This window comes from Patella vulgata, chromosome 1 (genome assembly GCF_932274485.2).
Source record: "Patella vulgata chromosome 1, xgPatVulg1.2, whole genome shotgun sequence".
Classification (NCBI taxonomy): Eukaryota; Metazoa; Mollusca; class Gastropoda; family Patellidae; genus Patella; species Patella vulgata.
Window position 1 is genome coordinate 23,073,291 of NC_065879.2, and position 20,566 is coordinate 23,093,856.

Consider the following 20,566-nt stretch of genomic DNA (forward strand, 5'->3'; position numbering starts at 1 on the left):
GAGAGAGAGAGAGAGAGAAAGAAATGGGGTTTAACGTCCACTCGACACAAACTAGGCCATTTCGGAACTAACATGGTTCAATTTTATTGCAATAATTCACTTGCGCGTAGGGGTCTTTAGCAGTGGGAAGGAACTGAAGGACCCGGAGAAAACCCACGAGGTTGGACAGGCAACACTACTTCTTTTCAGGTACAACCGGGGAATCGAAACCACGCCAGTTGACTCAATGACAGACCTTATGATACAACGTGCACGCGCTAACCATTCGGCCACTCACCCCCCTCGCGGAAGCGAACTTGAGACCTCCTGGTTAGCGAGCCAACGTCATGCCCAATGAGCCATATCACGGCTACCTCTGCGCACTACACACACGCACGCACACACACACACAATAGTAGTTCAGCTCTGAACGTAGGTCTACACTCGTCCTGTGCGTTCATAGGGACTGACACGCGACCGTTTAGCAGTAAAAAGTTGCCCAGTAAAATCGACTGGGAAGCCATTAGATTTTCGACAAGGATTCAATATAAAAGTTCCTGAACGTACAGGGCGAGTGTAATGAGCTCAGGGCTGAACTAACACAATAGCAGTATAATAAATATACACTATAGCTAGGCCCAGAGCCTTATAAGGCCCAGGCTAGGCCTTCTGTGATAAAAAAAGAGAAAGACATTGTTGTAGTATTGTAGGTTCATATAGGCCCTAGGCCTAACTTACTTTTTCTAACATTAGCATTAAAAACCGTTTATACATTCCAAGGCGTGTATACATTGTATACATTCCAAGGCGTGTATATATTTATGTAATATATACATACGGTATTGCAAATTTTTTGCGTATTCAGTTTATGTAATTAATTAATTTTCAAAACTACAAGAACTTTTTCTCGATTTGCGACGTCTGGGCAATCACGAGTTTCTACCGGAAGTGGTGCGTGTAAAAGGGAAAATAAAAGTAGAGTATTATGCAGACTGGTTATGTAAGGGATAAGATAGCGGATGTTTATTACTAGATGATGTATATGTGAGAAAACAAACTACTGAATTGTATATCCATACTAAAGGTAAGAATATCGTTTTTAAGCTGATGTTTTCAGCTGTGGCGAGATAAATAAAGTCACAAAGTGTATAGTTTTATTAACATTGCCCGAGCAGTTGCATGTTAGGACTGTTTATTGGTTACCAACTGATGTATTTTGTTTATGTCAGACTATACATTCATTTTGGGTTTACTGTAACAATTTAACAGTATTTGAGGTTCATTTCTAAGAAAAAGACGTTTATCGAAGACTGTTTTCTAGAATGGAGTAATCTCCCTTTGATATTCATTGCTTCGGGTTCGTTTTATAAATGTCACGTATGAAGTTGGTATGGCATTGAATACGGTCGTTTAATGTGTTAACGTTATAACTTCAATAACCCCAATTAATATTAAACCTACCATTAAGTCAGTCGATATATAAAATCCAGATATTATTGAATTGACTCGAATTAACTGACTGACCAAAATATTCTAGAATGGAGTTATCTCGCTTTGTATGGCGCGTCCGAGTTCAATTAATGGAACATATAATAAATATTGAGACCAAAATAAATGATATGCGCCACATGAATCATCTTTATATGTCGATTATGGGTTGACAGATCTTTCAGATAAACACTATTTCCTTACATGGTGCGTATTCATCTTTCCCCTTTAAATGAATATGAATGACAAACCCGGCACCGTCTATGGAGAGTATTTGCAGTAGGCCTATGAATCCAATTTATACATTATTATATAATATCATCTGTCTGTATGATCTTGTTCGTGCCTGTTCCCTTTTCATGCTGTTTTTTCAAATTTCATTATAAAATATCATAATTTCTACTACTACGTTCACTTTTTCAATATTCTCGTCAATCTTATCAAAATGATTTAATAGAAATTGCTGTTTTTATTTTTTGGTTTTGATGTAGAATTTTGTAAAATTAAAATAATAAAGTACAGCTAAAAGTATTACAGTAAAGTAGAGCACCTTGTTATACGTCTGGTTTTCATCCGGGTCGTATTATGTTATCAGTCCTTCCGACAGTAAATTTGGTTGTTAGTGAGGTCATCAATGCGATGGGGCTAATGATTGTTCATTAGATTGAACTCTTTCTTTGCATGGTTGATATATCCACATGTTAAAGCTGTACATCTTTTAAGTTGAGACGAGCGTGATGGACTTCTGAACTTTGTCAATATTTCAATCTTTTTGAAATTTGAGGGCAATGAATTCTTTAAATCAGGAAGTTTTACAGTTTTTGGTGGATTGAGTTGAATCCATGACTACCTGTAAACGCGGGGGAAATGGTTTTGTGAAAGCAGGAACTCCAACAGTTTTTCATGGATTGCGTTTGCTTTGGAGCCTTACTGATCTGCACATCCCATTTGGTGACTTTTAATCAATATGCCATCTGATTATACATTTGAGAGTAAGAGATTTGTGAAATCTAGAAGTCTCACAACTTTTCATCGATTGTGTATAAACACTGCACAGCTGTTATGGACATTTTTGAAGCTGTGCACCTTCTGTTTTAAGACTCGTTTAATTAATTTGTGCAATTTGCACACTTCGATTCGACTGTTTATAAATATGAAATGATTAAATTTGTAACATTGATATTTTAACAGTTTTTCATGAAAATCCTGCGAGTTGAGTGGTCGGGGACTGGATTCTCGATTAGAATGACCCAACCTTCACTAGTGAGGAGTGACTGCTGTGGACCTGAAAAGGGCGTGTCTCTATTTTGTTGAGAAGAGACGAAAAACCGAGGTTCTACCTTGTACATATTGCCATTCACGTACAAGACCCCTTGACATTTTCAAATATATACTATATATAATATGGGCGGAAATGCCACTGCCGGACACAATTCTCCCATCTTACAGTGTACACGTAACCACGGAAACCCCATTCTATTTCATTTATTTTTGAAAATTTATGTTATTGCAAATTTGAGAGTTCTGAGTAAATTTCAGTTGTTTGTATAAGCTTGAGAATAACGTTTTGATATTTTTTCATAGAAGTTTTTTTTAGATGTATGCTCGTACATCATATATTTTCAAAGTTTCATTAATTATTTCGCCAACCTACTAAAATTGTGATATCATAATGTCTTCTACAGTTTACGAATTAACTAGATAAGATTTGCATCTTCTATTTTAAGAATTTTTCATAATTTTTTGTCAAGCCTTTTACTTTTACAGTTTCGCCCAGTCGCCAGTTTGTACATTCAGGAGAGAAGAATATTATTGTTTCACTATGTGCACGCGTATTTTGGTTTATTTGACTTGACGTAAACAATAAAGATACCCCACCCACCCACACCACCACCACCACCACCACATATTCCTTCTAGGGGGCTTACTCCACAGTCTAAAATAAAGGCTCTTAAAAGCATATTCTATCATTAAAATATAAATGAAAATAATATTGTTTTATTTTATCTTTTCACTTAATTTCTCTTCTATTTACAGATGAATTTAAATGAAATCGATAGTTAGCGACTTTCTGGTGTTCATTTGTTATCTATTCTGCATGATGAACAAGTTTTGAATCGATTAAAACAGGATGAGTCATTTCTTTCAGTAGACAGATATTTTTAAAATACTCAATCAAGAAACTGCGATTTTTATGACAAAAAAATGAAATAGCCTCCACTCTGGTAAAAAGAGTTTTTTTCGATTCGGTATTTTTACGTTTTATATTCCGTATTTTACATTTTATTTAACAGTGTGTCGTGTTCTTATCGATGTAGTGAAAATGCAGCTGTTCTAATTATGCAAGACATCGCCCACTGATCTATGTATAAACTCACTAAAGTCACGCGCACAATGCTGCCGACACCTGAATATGTAGTGTAGAAAATCAAAACCATGAAGGCAAAACGAAATGCAGATATAATTTAATTAAACTGAAAAACTAATGAACTAAAGGTGAAGCTTGATCTGACTTGTATAATCAGAGTAATGTCCTGTAAATAAACCGGAAACTGAGCTGACATTTTTTCAAAGTAAAGGTACAGGAAACGAAGCTGATATTTTCATAGACAATGTTTTTTTAATTGTGTTCTTTTGTTTTCGGGGATTCCTTAATAGAATAATTGAACTATCTGAAATAGATATGGGAGGTCATCTCGACAAGTTATCTGGACAGAAGTATTTAGAAAATGAGGTAAATTTGATGATAAAAGAAGGAAATATAAATGATTTGAAAGGCCTGACGAAAGACTCAAACTTTGTCAATTTTGTTTTCGTAGATGGAACGACACTGCTTCACGTGGCCGCTTTACATCATCGAAAGGAATGTTTAAGGTTTCTACTAAGGAAACGATTAGTTCCAATAAATAGCAGAGATCATTCGGATGAAACGGCCTTGAATACCGCCTTAGAACAAACTGACGATTTGGAGTGTGCAGATATACTGATTACTGCAGGCATTGATATCCACCTTAAAAACAAATGGTTGCGGACACCATTATTAAAAGCAGTCATAAATCAAGATGAACGCGCGGTTTTGTTTTTATTGAACAAGGGCTGTAACCCTAACACGGAAGACTGTATGGGTTGCACGCCCTTGAATCAAAGTGTTTTTTACCATTTACATCGTTCTTTTAAATGTCTACTTCAACATTCGGTTGATATTGATTATGTCAATAAAAATGATCTATCTGCTCTGTATTTCGCATGTAAATCGCTAAACAAAATTGCAGTGTCTAAACTTTTAAAACTAGGAGCCAGGGTGTCTCTCGATCTAATACAAAAGATCCTGCTATTTTTTGACAATGAACTAACCCAGCCTCAACGTGCACATAAAGCACCCTTTATGGAATCAATACTTCTATCAGTTATATCTGCTTTAGGACAAACGATACCTTTAAATGTTTTCTTCAAATTGCTGCGCCACTCCACTGCTTTAAATGTTTCAAAATCTTTATTTGTTTGTACCGAAAGAAGACAGCCGTGGAAACAAAAGGTAGACAGTTTAGAACTGTATCGCAAAAACAAGTTGAATTGGTTGGCTGCCGGTAACTGTGATTGTGTACCGTCTCTAATGGATATAAGTCGTTTACTCGTAAGAGAACGTATAGCGGCGTCTCGTGGAAATGTTATAACAGGTTGCAGTTTACTGAACATTCCACCTGGGTTAAAATCTGTCATTCTGTTGCACGATATTTGAGTTTGGACCGTGTATAATAACATGTATTAAATTGCTATTTTATGATTGTCAAGTGTTAATCTTTTATTTAGAGTGGCCCGAGGCCTTTGTTGATCGCAAATTGCGTTTTCTGTATTGTCGTCAAAGGCGTTTCCTAAATTGTCGTCAAAAGTGTTTATCGCCAAAAGCAAAGCGATCCCTTTGCCACAAGGGTCCGCCGGACCGTACAAGTTTTTTGCGTTTTCTTTTCAGAATTCACTGCGCCGTATCACAGAGGGATGGTGTTTAACGTCTATTCGACACAATCCAGTTCATTTCTGGACTAATATATGGACCAGAGAAAACCCCCGAGGTTGGACAGGGACTTAACTCTTTGTCACGCAGAAGCTTGCGTTCAAAATCACGTCACTTGACTGAATGACACACCTCATGATCAATAAAGACACAAACTGGAATCAAATTTGTTTTAATGGTGTAAAAAATAAATGTTCAATAGTACGAATGTAACTATTACAATAATTATTTAAAAAAAACCCCAACATATTAATAATCCCCCAAACAACCCCCCCCCCAAAAAAAAAAACAAAAAAAAAACAAACAAACAAAACAAACCCACCCAAACAAAAAATAAAAATCTACACATACATCAATAACCAACACGTTTCTAATATCGGACAATTCTCGATAAATGTCAATAAAGGGTCTCACATAATAATAAATGTTCACTAAAGCAGAGTGTTTTCAGATTTTCAAATAGCATTTTCGATGAGTTTTTATTCTCTCTGGATTCAATTGCTTACTAAAACAGGCACGATAGATAATTATTACATAAGAAACGTTTACAGTCGTCCTGTAGAAGACATGGGGCTAGTTTGACCGGGTGCAGGAACACATCAGAATGATTAAATGTATCCTTATATAAAACCCTTTCCTCATACCATAAATAGCTACCCCGTAGTCTAACTATATTGTCTTGTTTATCCAGGCCATTTATGATACTTGGTACAGTAATTTCTAGATACACACCGTATCCATCAAATATGTTCACTAAGAATCGAAATTTTTTCGATAGACGGCGAGGAATATAAAAAATGTCAGAAACTTCGTAAAACACTGTATTTTCACTGCCAGAATTCAATGCTAATTGTTTCAAGAATGCTTGCGAGGTTTCGTCGGTTTCACCCAGTTTGCGCAAATGCTGAACAGCTTTGTTTAAGGGAACTCTGCCTTTTGACGATTCCCACGGCCACCATGTTTTATCTCTCCAAACATCGAGGACTGTAGGCTGTGACAAGTTTGCAACGCGCATACTTTTTTGAAACCACATTTTATCAGTTGGTAAGTTGTGCATGCTCCATACATTCAATAATACGTCATCACTCAAGTGTAAATACCCATCTACGTCATAGTTCATGCGCATAGCATTCTGTAGACACTGATATCCGAATTCACCTTTGTTAAAATCATCGCCCATTTCAATAAATGATATTGGGGAGGACAGACTGGCATCTACATTAGTTCCACAGTATATTATATTTTTAAAAAAGCGTCTGTACATTCTTTCAAGATGGCTGATAACATGATAGTGTCCATCGGTATTGAATACAATTACTAATAAAATATTATCCCAATAACGAATTGGACCCACATCAGAAAAGGGACAGTTTGGTAAACTCGTGCTACACATATCGTCAAAATGAATATTATATTGTAATTTCGAGGAATTTATTACTGGTCGAAAGACAACTTTATGAACCGGCTCTAACGACTTTTGATTGGCCAGTTTCTGTCTCATAGACGGCGCTTTGTAACCACTCTTACGAAGATCGTTAAGCCATGACTTGATGACGGTGTACTCCGCGTATGTAATAAATTGATTTTTGCTCATGAATAAACTGAGTGATCCGACACAAGAGAAAAAGTCATCTTCGTCACATGTCCATGTTGCTATTTGGTTAAATACGTTGGTTAACATTTCATTTGAGTGATTGTATTTGGATTTGCAAACATATGAATTAGAATTCCTCTTTTCAACATATGCCAAAGATACGAAACTACCAATTTCCTGTAACAACCTCTGTAACCACAAGGACCAGATATGATCATTATCTTCCAAAACACCAAGTGCCCAGAATGAATCGTAATGAAATAGTATATTGTCTTTAATGAATAGTTCTGATTGGGCTGTAGACAAAACGACTGGAGGCACTCTTTCATCTCTGTAAGACGCAAGGTTAAATAATGTAGGGTTTCCTCTGTTTGATAATGATACGGTTAACTCCCCTTGATTGATGACTTTCTGAATTGAAGCTCTTTTCCACAAACCTAATTCGTATTTCGGCCGATCTTTGTCATTACTACTCTGTGGATATTTCAAGCCCAACAAACCGAGCAAATAAGACAGAGAATTTGATTGGTTTCTGCTGTGTTTCAGAATCCACACATATGGATTAACGTTCAACCTCTGCTCTATAGTTCGTACGACGTCATTGACTTCGTAGTTTGACGTAAGGTACAGAAATGTCGCACCGCTTTGAATAGAAAATAAAACTGTTTTGCATAATGAATCCGTCCTATAGTTACACGCAGAGCTGAAAAAAAGAAATATTTTGTACTAAACACATTTCTGATACAGTTTATCAAAAGCTCACAAAATACCCTACTTATGTTCAGTTATAGTTATATGATTAAAGTGCAATTTGATTACTGCTATTGGGTGGTTTAGTCTGGCAGCGGGTCGACAAACCTAGAAATATAGTGTAAATACAGAATCCGGATGATGCCACCCTGGCACCCTTGGGAAAATTTATTTATTCAAGATGGTCGCCATGAGGAATGTTCAGGTTATAGTGGGGTAAAATTCGTGACAATTTCTTTTGGACCTCGGTTTGAAGGTGGTTTCTATAAGAATTCGACCCACTGAATCCAACGAGCTTCGGTATTCCTCCTAAAAGTGAGGGCTAATTACCCTAGGAGGCCAAATTCAAAATGGGGACTCATTTTGGCGGGAAACTAATAAAGTTCCCTAAATAGGTGTGTAATATATTCAAATATAGGTCTCAATTTCTTCGGATATAAATATAAAAACATGTTCCGACCAAAAGATATTCCAGGCTGAGCCCATTTTACAAAATGCTGGCCATATTTGGCGAGACATAACGATGTTGGTAATGTGATAGTGTAAAACGTCAAAATATAATTTTTTGTGTTCGCCGATTTTTGGCGTTTATTTCGATCATATGACATTCAAATGTTCAGGGGCCTGTTTCATAAAAACCTTAACGTAAAATCACTAAAATAGATTTTAACTAAAATCAAAATGATATTTTAAATTTTATGCGTTTCACGAAGATCGACTGTAACTTAAAATGCAATTTTAACAGATTTTTAGTTAAAATTGATTCAGTCTGCGCAGTGCACATTTCCGATGCGGGGACTTTCTGTGTAAGCAAATACGCTTCGAAACTGAAAACTGTTGACAGGTTGAACTGACGGGTACAATATCAATAGGGAGAGTTTTATACGTTGTAACAATGTTTGCATATGGTCAGCCAGTCGTAGCGAGGTGAAATAAATGAGTTTACTGCGTATTATTCGTTTCGAAATGTATCAATGGGTTGGCCTTGAACTCCGCATTGGGTTCGTGACCTTGGCATTTGATTTACTCGCAGGCTTCAATGTAAATAATGTGTATCGATAAACTATATTAAATCGTTTGGATTCCGTAGTTTTATGGTATTTTGGATAACAGAAACTATTGAGAATTGTCACAAACATGATATATGTGACTCAAACGACTAATCTTGGCTGTAAATTTCTGTCGAATTTTAAAAGTATTAAACAACTTTTAAACTAATCCAAACAATTTCCAATGTTCCGATGCCTAGATTTGAAATGTCATCCTATACTGTTTTAAAAATACTTTAAAATTACCAAAGTGTCACACTCCTTATCTTTGGCTCCTTAAACTTCTCTGATTTATGCTGTGTTATTAACGAAAGCCTTCATTAAGAAATAATAATAAATTCATGATATTAAGATTTAATTTCAAATAGACCTATAACATTTTTCAATAAACACATTTGAGATTATTGATTTATCCTTTTAAAAATCATCATAACCCCAAAACCACGAGTAAATACTTTACATGCGACAACTTTGGTAGTATAGGCCCGTGGGCCTTCTAATACCAAGAAATTGGCAATTTAAGACCATTGTAGGCCTACACGAAGATATTTTTTTTATAGATTAGAGTGCTCTTCTTTCCATGACATTAGATATGAAGTGAGTTCAGATTTTGTTTTAGGTTGGGTTTTAATTTGGGGTGGGGCGTCATCTAATTGCTTAAATTGCAGCTATATTTCACATGCTGTAATGAAAAGAAATTGAATGAGAATTGTTTTTTGTGAATAATAGTAGACCTATGTTGAAATTATGTGACCCGGGCATTTGGCAATATTATCATTATTCCAAATATATGTATATGTCGCAATAGATCTAACAACGTATCTCTAATCAATGTTTGTTAATGTCGTGATTTTAAGCTAGCAGAGGGTGACGGCTGTCCTACGTAAAAATTTATTTTAGTTAAAATTAATTGTTCCTAAAATAGTTTTGTGAAACGCCACAATTTTAAGTTAAGATACAATTTTAAACATAAACTATTATTATAGTGGATTTTATCTAAAATGCTTAAAATCGTTTTGTGAAACGCATCTATCTTAAGTCAGGATGAAATTTTAGTTAAAGATGATTTTAAGGAGATTTAAGTTTTTGTGAAACCAGGGGGGCCCTGATATTAATTCAGGGACCCCGAAAAGCTATAGTTTGACGTATTAAATTATCACAATTACTAACATGGAAATGTGCCGCCAAATATGGCCATCATTTTGAATATGAGCTCAGTCAGCGAGGAATAACTTGGCCGGGACATGTTTTTATGTTTATATATTAAGTAACTGACATCGAAAACCTATAAATCAATATATTGCGCACCTTTTAAAGAACTTTATGAGTTTCCCGCCAAAATGAGCCTCCATTTTGAATTTGCCCCCGCCCCTCCACGCTCCGCATCATGGCGGCCATCTTGAATATTTGGATTTCCCCAAGGCTGCCAGGGAGTCATCATCCGGATTCTGAATCTACATATATCGAAGTTACATAATCCGCCGAAAACCTATATTTTAATACACCTTTTTAGAGAACGTTATGAGTTTCCAGCCAATGTTAGCCTCCATTTTGAACTAACGGAATTACCCGTCACTTTATGATGAGTTTCCCGACAATGTGAGCCTCCATTTTCCATTTTAAATTTGGCCCTCTAACGGAATTAGCCGTCACTTGTATGAGGAATACTAAAGCTCATTGGATTCAGCGGGTCGAATTCCGATAAAAACTACTTTCAAACCTGTGATGAATTTTACCCCACTAAATAACCAGAAAATGCCACCATGAAATTTTAAATTCCCCCAAGGGTGCCAGTGTGGCATCATCCCGATTCTGAATCTTCACATATTGAAGATACTATATTTCCACGCCAAGGCTTTAAATAGTGTTAGACTGCCGGACTAATTCTTAAGCTTTTTGTGAACCGCATGCGTCAAGGAGCGTGGCATTTGATTGGTCTAAATCAAATATATTGTATCTCTGTTAATTTTGGATAAAAACAAACCTACTTTTATAATGTTTTTTTTTTCTATAATGTAATAAACTAGCGGTTGCCAGGCAAGATAGCCCACATTTTGCAAGAGATGGATATAGAACAAGTTAAATACACTTAGGGGCCATAATCCAGAAAATTGTGGGTTGAAATGCGCAAATATCAAAAGGGACTGAGATCTTTTGGATATAAAGATATGTTTTAAGTTTCTTCAAAATCGGATAAAATTGACTATCACCTTTAGAGGGTCCACAACCTTCGTATTACATACTTTTACACAATTTGTGTACAAAGAGCGGCCATTTTCCCGAAATTCGAATTCAGCATTCATTATGGTGGAATGATGACATACTTAAACGGTTTTATTTTTGAATCGAATAAAAAATTGTGACCTCTAGGGAATCCACAAGCTAAAACACACGATTTTTCGTACAATCAGGAGACATAATCCAGAAAATTATGTTCTGATATGCGGAAATAGCAAAAGGAGTCGAGATCATTGAGTTAACTGGAGTGGTTTCGAATCCCCGGTATGTACGTGACAACAATCTAATTAAAATATAGATCTATATTTCGTTTCGTTTTTTATACTTTCGATGGCCTACACTACATGTAGATCTAACAAGTTATAGTGGGAGTTCAGTTATTCGATTAACCAATTAGCGACCTCCATGTATTTTTTATCTACTTTTGCTTTGTTTTGATTTCTATTGCCGCTAATGTCTACCCACAGTTCCGCGCAAAAAAGGTCAAACGCTCGATTCGACAGACCATTTTATTGGCTGACCCCTCATTTCAAGCAGAACTAGAGTATAACAACGCGTCCAGATCCAAGTGTAGTAAAGACAAGTAAAATCGAAATTTTGAACTATAAAAACGAAACGCAATTGGATCTGTGTTTTAATCAGATTGACGTGACAAGGAGTAGGGTCGCCTGTCCAACCTCGTGTGTTTTCTCCGGGTCCTCCGGTTTCCACCTACTACTAAAGACCCATATGCGCAAGCGAATTATTGAAATAAAATTAAACCATATGTTAGTTCCGAAATGGCCCAGTTTGTGTTGAGTCGACGTTAAACTCCATTTCTCTCTCTCTCCTTGAGACATAAACATATATTTTAAGTTTCATCAAAATCGGATAAAAATTGTGACCCGTTGAGTGTCCACAAGCTAAAAACGTGATTATTCGTACAAACAGGGGTCATATAATCCAGGAAGTTACGGTCCGATATGTGCAAATATCAAAAGGAACCACGATCTTTGGATTATAAACATACATTTCAGATAACAATTGTGACTTCTTGGGTGCCCAAAACCTTTGTCTGGCAGTTTCGGTCAGATTTTTACGATTTTCGAACTCAACCTTTATTGTTGTGTATCGGTGACATATTTAATTTTTTTTTTTAAATTGAATACAACTTGTGACTTCTTGCAGGTCCACCAGGTAAAAATGCGATTTTTCGAACAATCAGGGCCATAATCCAGGAATTCTGACCCCTAGAGGGTCTACAACCTTGATATACCATATGTTTACACTATTTGCGTACGAGGGGCGGCCATTTTGTCCGGCAGTTTTGATCCAATTTTCACGGAATTCGAACTTAACCGACTTTACAGTGTAATTGTAACGGTGATATATTCGAACGTTTTTTTTAAATTGGATAATAATTGTGACGTCTGAGTTATAAACATGTATTTCAAGTGTCATCAAAATCGGATCAAAATTGTGACCTCTACAGGGCCTACAACCTTGATATACCATATGTTTACACTATTTGCGTACGCGGGGTGGCCATTTTGTCCGGCAGTTTTGGTCCGATTTTCACGAAATTCGAACCCAACCGACATTACGGTGTAACGGTGATATATCTGAACGCTTTTCTTTTTTAAATCAGACTATAATTGTGACCTCTAGAGGATCACAAACGTACAATCACGGGCCATAATTCAGGAAGTTACGACCCGATATGCGCGAATATGGAAAGAAAATGAAATAAAATGAAATGGGTCCAAGATCTTTGGGTTATAAACATGTATTTCATGTTTCATTAAAATCGGAAGAAAATTGTGACCTCTAGAGGGTCCACAATCTTGATATATGTTTACGCTATTTGCGTACGAGGAGCTGTCATCTTGTCCGGCAGTTTTGGTCCGATTTTCACGAAATTCGTACAATCAGGGGCCATAATTCAGGAAGTTACAATCTGATATGCGCGAATATCGAAAGGAACCAAGATATTTAGGTTATAAAAATACATTTCAAGTTTCATCAAAATCAGATGAACATTTTGACCTGTAGGGTGTCCACAAACAAATTGTGGACGGACTGGGGCGACGGCATAATACGTCCACATGAAAATGTGGGCGTATAAAAATCGGATAAGAATTGGGACCTGTAGAGTGTTTATAAATAAATCGTGGAAGGACAGGGGCGACGACAATATACGGCCACATGAAAATGTTGGCGTATAGAAATAATCATTGGCGAAACTACTTCTAATGAATGGAATTGTCAACAACGTATATACACAGGTAATATATGCACCCAAATTATAGTGGTAAGATAGATACATATTGCTCATATTTACCTTAATTTATCACCAATATACAGTATACTCCATGGAGTAGAGGATATATTAACCTTGGTAGCACGTTCATCTGGAGTATGGTAATTTGTGTTTACAATCCATCCATGATCATTCTCTAATCTAAAAGAAACGAGAACTGTGGCCATTCTTTAACAGGTAAAAACAAAAAAAATGTGGGACTGGACTCCTTAATCTGGTCCTGCACATGGTAGCATAATTATGTTTATTCTTTCTAGAACACATAACTATAAGCAAACAGGGTATTATAGGAGATAAGCCTCCTTTTTCTAAAACAATTGATTCAATAAATATTTACGTATTATAAAGATACAGTTTATAATTATGAGATCTGATTATGAGCTTATATAAATTCATCTCCCGTAAGAAATCATTTACAGAAATATGAATAAATTATTTGAAAATTATATATAATCATAAATTATACAATGGTATAAGTTAGATATATATCAAATGAATTACTATACAGAAGGTATCATGTAGCATCCGTCAAGATGGCACCTGTAAACCCAGACACAACTAGACACGATTTGTTTCGCCAATCAGAAGACAGTAGGTAAAGCCACCCGGACATGATTACAATTGTCAAAAAGAGCCTGTCCGTCAGTAAACTATCAAGAGACACTCAATATCATTCAATAAGTATTAGGATATGTATTTTAAGTACGCAATCAGTATGATCATTCAAGAGACATTAAGTTAAATTAACAAAACAGGATAAGTATCACTCATCAAGAAACAGTGACTAAACCCCTATTGTATGAATGGGGGTTGGATGGCTGAATGGTTAGCGTGCGCGCGCTGTATCATAAAGTCTGTCATTGAGTCAACTGGCGTGGTTTCGAATCCCCGGTTGTACGTGACAAGGAGTAGGGTCGCCTGTCCAACCTCGTGGGTCCTGCGGTTTCCTCCCACTGCTAAAGACCCCTATGCGCAAGCGAATTATTGAAATAAAATTAAACCATATGTTAGTCCCGAAATGACCTAGTTTGTGTCGAGTGGACGTTAAACCCCATTTCTCTCTCTCTCTCTCCTATTGTATGATAGGTAGTTTGAACCAAGAGACGATAAGCATCACCAGACTAGGTACAGTGAGTAAAACCAGTATTATCAAGAAGCAGGAGGTAAATAATAAGTTTCATTAATCAAAAAACAATTGGTAAGCGATTATCATTACCAATCAAAAGTAAAACAACCAGACCAGATATTAAAAATTAGTCAAGATGCGTTTTTCCTATCACTTAAGAAAGTTTGTTTAGGATCAGTTTGCTCCTCAATTACTACTGCCAAGTGTGGGATTCCACAAGGTCGATCCAAGGTCCTCGCCTTTTCTTTATTTTCATAAATGATCTTCCACTCAATATTAATTAAATTCAGATAGATATGTCTGCTGATGACAGCACCCTTCATTGTTCACACAAAGATATTTTATCCATTGTCAATAATCATCAAAATGATCTTTACTTGGTTGCTAAATGGCGAGAAAACAAATCAGAACAACCTGCATTTATCCCTTCATTGTGAAGACACTGGGACGGTTACTACCTCTAAATTCTTTGAGTTCAAATTGACCAAGACCTTAATTGGGAAACATGGATATCACAAATGTCTTAAAAAAACTTGCATCACAAATATTTCTCTTGAATAAGATAAAAAATAATTTACCCCATGAGATAATAATTTTGTTTTATAATAGTTTTGTTGTTTAGGAGGGTCGGGTTAGATTTAGAGACCTGATTATCGAAAGTCATTATCTAGATACGAATTACACCTGTAATAATGTTATTGGGGTTTGAACAATAGAAATGGAAGTCAATTGTTGAAATTTTCTGCATTTTTCGATCCTAACCTGGCTACTGAAGCTTCGCCCGAAAGAAATTCTACAATGGACGATTAGCTTGTTGCAAACCTTAAATTGCGTCATTAAATAAAATTATTTAAGACAAATATCATTAGTCGAGATACATGACCATTCTCTGATCTAAAAAAAGCCTCATATAAATTGTGATCATACTTTAATCAAAAAGAAAGAGACATGTGATCATTATTTAAAAGATAACAAAAAAATAAATGTGTGACTGAACTTCATAATCTAGTCTTGCACGTGGTAGCATAATTATGTTTATTATTTCTAGAAAACATAGTAACACTTCTCATTTTTTGGGGAAATTGACATAACTAACAATCTTAGTTTACTATACGCAAACAGGATATTATTTAAAGGGCATATGGCTATTTCCATTGGAACCTTGAAATAGACGATAATAGGCCTAGCCATCACCAAGATATACGAGACATCACTTTCAAGGTCAGGGTCATTCAGATTTTGTTGTGGTTTTCAATAAGTTTAGTTAAAACACTTGATAAATATATTATTCCAAATAGGCCAGTGCATAAATTTTCATTAATTAGATGAATCTAAGGTTATTTAAATACAATATTTTTTAAAGAAAAATGCATTTATTTTCTTGGTGAAAGCGATAATGCCTGTTTAATCTATCACACAATGGACGTTTTATTAAATTACGCATTGGTTTTAGACCTATAGTAATTACTTATTACAGCAACAGACATGTTCAAGTATCACAGTAACAACCATGTACTCTTCTCAACATGCAAGCACCCGTAATATAGCGTTCTATTTTGGCAAAGAATCCTATATGCTAAGTTAAATTGAGACCCGGGGGGTTGGATGGCCGAATGGTTAGCACGTGCGCGCTGTATGATTGAGTCAACTGGCGTGGTTTCGAATCCCCGGTTGTACGTGACAAAGAGTAGGGTCACCTGTCCAACCTCGTGGGTTTTCTCCGGGTCTCCGGTTTCCCCCCACTGCTAAAGTCCCCTACGCACAAGCGAATTATTGAAATAAAATTGAATCATATGTTAGTCGCGAAATAACCTCTCAAATTGAAACCAGCGGTTGCCAGGCAAGATGCGCCCACATTTTGCAAGCTACAAAAACAACGTGATTTTTCTTACAACCAGGGACCATAACACAAGAAGTTTTGGTCTAAAATGCGCGACTATCGATAGGGGATATAATGATATATTTTAAGTTCATCAAAATCGGACAATAATTGTGACCTCTAGGGTGTCTACAACCTTGGTATTACATAGGCCCCTACTTTTAAACTATTTGCGTACAAGGAGCGGTCATTTTTTCCGACAGTTTCGGTCAGATTTTTAAAAAATTTGAACCCAACCTTCATTGATGTGTAATGGTGATATATTTAAATTGAATACAAATTATGACTTCTAGCGGGTCCTCAAGGTAAAAATGCGTTTCTTCGAACTATCATTGGCCATAATCCAGGAATTACGTTCCGATATGCGCGATTGTCGAAAGGAACCAAGATGTTTGTGATATAAACATAAATTTAAAGCTTTATCAAAACTATGTCAACCTTGATATACCATATGTTTACACCATTTGCGTGGGAGGGGCGGCTATTTTCGAACTTAACCGTCATTAGGGTGTAACGGTGATATATTCAAACGTTATTTTAAATCGGATAAAATTTGTGACCCCTAGAGGGACCACAAGCTAAAAAACACGATTTTTTGTGCAATCATCTGATATCCGCGAACCAAGATCTATGGGTTATTAAAATGTATTTCAAGTTTCATCAAAATCAGACAAAAACAAATTGTGACCTCAAGAGGGTCCAAAACCTTGATATAGCATATTTTTTTCTTACACTATTTGCATCCTAGAGGTGGCCATTTTGTCCGGTAGTTTTGGTCCGATTTTCACGAAATTCGAACTCAACCAACATTACGGGGGATCACGTGGCTAAGTGGGTAAGACGCTGGCTCGCTAGCCTGGAGGTCGGGTGTTCGATCCCTGCATTGACCGAGAAAGTTCATCCAGATTTTCCGGCGTGGTTTCCCCTTGTCAGTGATGCAGGACGGAGGGCCTGACAAGGACAGCTGTCTAGTCGTTCGGATGGGACGACAAACCGAGGTCCCGTGTACATATTGGCGTTCACGTAAAATATCCCTTGGCAGTTGGAATTCGATATAAGAGTAGGCCGTAGCACCGCTGCCCGGGCAAAATTTCCCTCATAGCACACTGTATGGCGTATGCCCGTCTTCATTTGCCCAGTTTAGGAGCAGAACAGTAGAACGTTAAACCCCATTTCATTTCATTTCATTTTCAACCAACATTACGGTGTAACGGTGATATATGCGAACAGTTTTCTTTAAATCGGATAATAATTGTGACCTCTCGTACAATTAGGGGCCATAACCTATGACGTTACGATCCGATACATGCCAATATCGAAAGGAACCAAGATCTTTGAGAGATAGACCTATATTTCTAGTGTCGTTAAAATCGGATAAAAATTGTGACCTGTAGAGTGTCCACAAACAAATTGTGGATGGACGGACATCGGGACAGACAGGGGCGACTACAATATACGTCCACATGAAAATGTGGGCGTTTGCAAATACTAGACCTGTCATTATAGGTCCAAAGTAAGAAAACCGCATAATGATAATTACGGGAAAAAAAGGAAAAATATTCATTATCTATAATTAAAGTAGCTAAGTCTCTAACTCAGTATCATCAAAAATCTTCAACATTGAAAACACGAATTATTTGTCAATTCAAATCAACATTGGTCTTGTGATCTTACAGGGAAAAGACGGGCTTCTGATATCCAATATTCAAGACAAAATAAACATTTTACCACTAGTACACGAATCGTGTACCATGATGCGTTTCAGTGCCATTTGGAACAAGGGACTCAATGAACGCGACTAGACATATTCCACAAGTCATGTCAATTATGATGACGCTATATTCTTATCTGGAGAGCATGCGCAATACATATCATCGGTGTAGACTGGAATAACCAGGCGCTAAAGATTGCCATTCAATTGAGACTTCTGGCAAGTTCTGGCGTATTTCGCCGAACATAACTGATAGGAATTACAGTAAAAACAGAAACAGTTGAATGTAAATCAGTTTATATACATTCACATTACAATATTATATGCGTTGCGACCCATTTGTGTCAATTTCTAGGTCCCAAATATTAGCGATTTAGCTCTTTAAACTAAAGCATCTACGGTTAAATTCATCAAGTAACAATGTTTGGGTGTACATTAACGAACTAATGGGTACAAATTACAAACTGAAAGCCAAACCAGATCAAAATACATTTAAATTTACATAGGAGAAAAAAGAGGAGTCCCCACACTAGCTATTACCTGGACAACCGAAGACCAAAATAGACTACAAACTACTTAGATTATAAGGAAAAGTTACAGAAGGCGAAATAAGAAGACGCCCCCTTATCCCAACACACCACCTGTTACCTGAATAGCCCTAGTTTGACACTCGAAGTTTGTCATCAAAGTGTCTTGGGTATTACAGAAGTAGAAACCCCGCCCAAATAATAACTATGGAAAAGCGCAGAGAGCAGGAGAATCTTTCCTCACGTCTATACTGAAAACTGTCTGGTTAATGGAAACTTACCATACCTTCTATCCCTACTGTGGGTTAATTGCTTAACCCCCCCCCCCCCCAAACTAAACCATATAAAACACACACAAAAACAAGTGTATTCAACTAAAGGTTTTGCAGTGTATTCAACTAAAAGTTTTGCAGATGAACTTACCTGTGAATGGATTCGATGCTTGCGTGTAAAATTTTATACTTCTGTTGGTAGTATATATAATAGTATAAATACGTTGATATTAAACACACAGCTATTAGCGCGCAATATAAACCACGTCGTCGTCTGCACAAAATTAAACAGGAGGCCATCATCACAGGTATGGGTTAAGTGACTGTACTACTTAAGAAATAATTTACTGCTGCTAAAGACTAAAATATAAAAAAAAACAACACTAAATTGTAATCAACTCGTTAACTGTATGTCTATTAATGACCATATTCGAGTCTTTTCAACACAGTAATTACATTGTGGTATCCTGAACTCATATTTTCTAGTTTTAATTATCACTGGTAACACATCTAATCACCAACATTCAGAATAAAATCGATGTTTCGACACCTATGTCCTAAATCACATCAGAAAGTGGTCATCCCAAGAGAAAAATTACGAATAAAATCTTAAATAAATAAATAAATAAGCACACCTGCCCAGATAAAAATTACGAGTAAATAAATAAGTAGATAAATAATACCCCTATATTGGCGTACCGTTGTCAGAGACGGGTGGTCTTCAGAAATAGTTATTCGGTACTACCTTGTTACCTACTTTATAACCGGTTCGTGGTCCTTGCTAGGTGATGTTAGAGCTGGCAGTTATTGCAATTATGACCAATATAAGTCATATGAGTTCTATATATTAAAAATCAATGTTACATTCCCCATTTTGGTAAAAATATCTTTGACAACATTAATGTATTTTAAATCTATTTTATTTACCTAATTATTTCTCATGTAAGATACGTGTTAAATTAAACAGACACTGGCCTGAGTGACATATTATCTTTATAAAAACACATAGAGTCAAACTCTTTACAATCAAATATCAACTGGCCCCTAGGTTATAGAACCTTATTAAACCAGCCACTGGCTATTACGTCAGATATAATTTAGACGAAGCATTAAAGTCTAAACAATGGAGGGATTAAGTATTGGTCATTAACCAAACTCTCTATAAAACGAACCATTGTTTTAGATTTCAACTTAGAAGCAATATTTTAATTGTCAATGTGTCATAATTGTCTATTATATATTTTGTAGAATTGTATTTCAAACACAGAGTGAGCTATGGTTTAGAACGTATCAGATATCTCTCTTTCTTGTAAATATTTGTTGAATCATCTATGTTTAATAAATCACATAGAAGTTACTTGGATTAAGTCTTAATTTTATAAGACCAGAAATAACGTGGTCACATGTAGATATGCCGGCTTTTGATTACCTCAACAACATTGCCAAAGCGAGTAACCCCAATACATGGATGTGGCCGAAGGTTAAAAGCAACGTAGAGTCCGACCTAGAGAAATGCTGAAGAACAGGACCGAAGAAAAGTCGGATCAGGCATGATAGAAGCCTGAAGGGTTTATAGGGCTTTTTCTAGAAGAAATAGTAAGTACAACACATGCTAATTTGATCTGCTATTAACAAGAACGAC

The 20,566-nt window shown here is 36.2% G+C and overlaps 2 protein-coding genes across 3 annotated transcripts in view; one reads left to right on the forward strand and one right to left on the reverse strand.

Moving 5' to 3' along the window:
• Positions 1-931: 931 nt before the first annotated feature.
• On the forward strand, positions 932-5,253 carry LOC126826761 (ankyrin repeat domain-containing protein 7). 2 transcript variants are annotated; one of them, XM_050555852.2, is made up of 2 exons: positions 932-1,063; positions 3,505-5,253. In XM_050555852.2, the coding sequence occupies exon 2, from the start codon at positions 4,151-4,153 to the stop codon at positions 5,204-5,206; it is 1,056 nt and encodes a 351-aa protein (XP_050411809.1). In that variant the 5' UTR covers positions 932-1,063; positions 3,505-4,150; the 3' UTR covers positions 5,207-5,253. The 2 variants fall into 2 exon arrangements, with proteins under 2 accessions (XP_050411809.1, XP_050411816.1); XM_050555859.2 differs by having other exon boundaries at positions 938-1,063; positions 3,762-5,253.
• A 550-nt stretch (positions 5,254-5,803) lies between these two features.
• Positions 5,804-20,566, reverse strand: part of LOC126826706 (uncharacterized) — a 41,908-nt gene continuing 27,145 nt past the window's right edge. Inside the window, exons 2-4 of the mRNA XM_050555733.2 lie at positions 19,076-19,284; positions 13,431-13,550; positions 5,804-7,776 (exon numbers count right to left, since the gene is read on the reverse strand). Coding sequence (XP_050411690.1) covers positions 5,985-7,776; positions 13,431-13,550; positions 19,076-19,227 — 2,064 coding nt within the window. The 5' untranslated portion in view covers positions 19,228-19,284 and the 3' untranslated portion in view covers positions 5,804-5,984. The remainder of the gene's footprint in view (positions 7,777-13,430; positions 13,551-19,075; positions 19,285-20,566) is intronic.

Coding starts and splice junctions, on each gene's coding strand:
- LOC126826761 (XM_050555852.2), top strand. CDS start 4,151: ATGGGAGGTCATCTCGACAAGTTATCTGGACAGAAGTATTTAGAAAAT.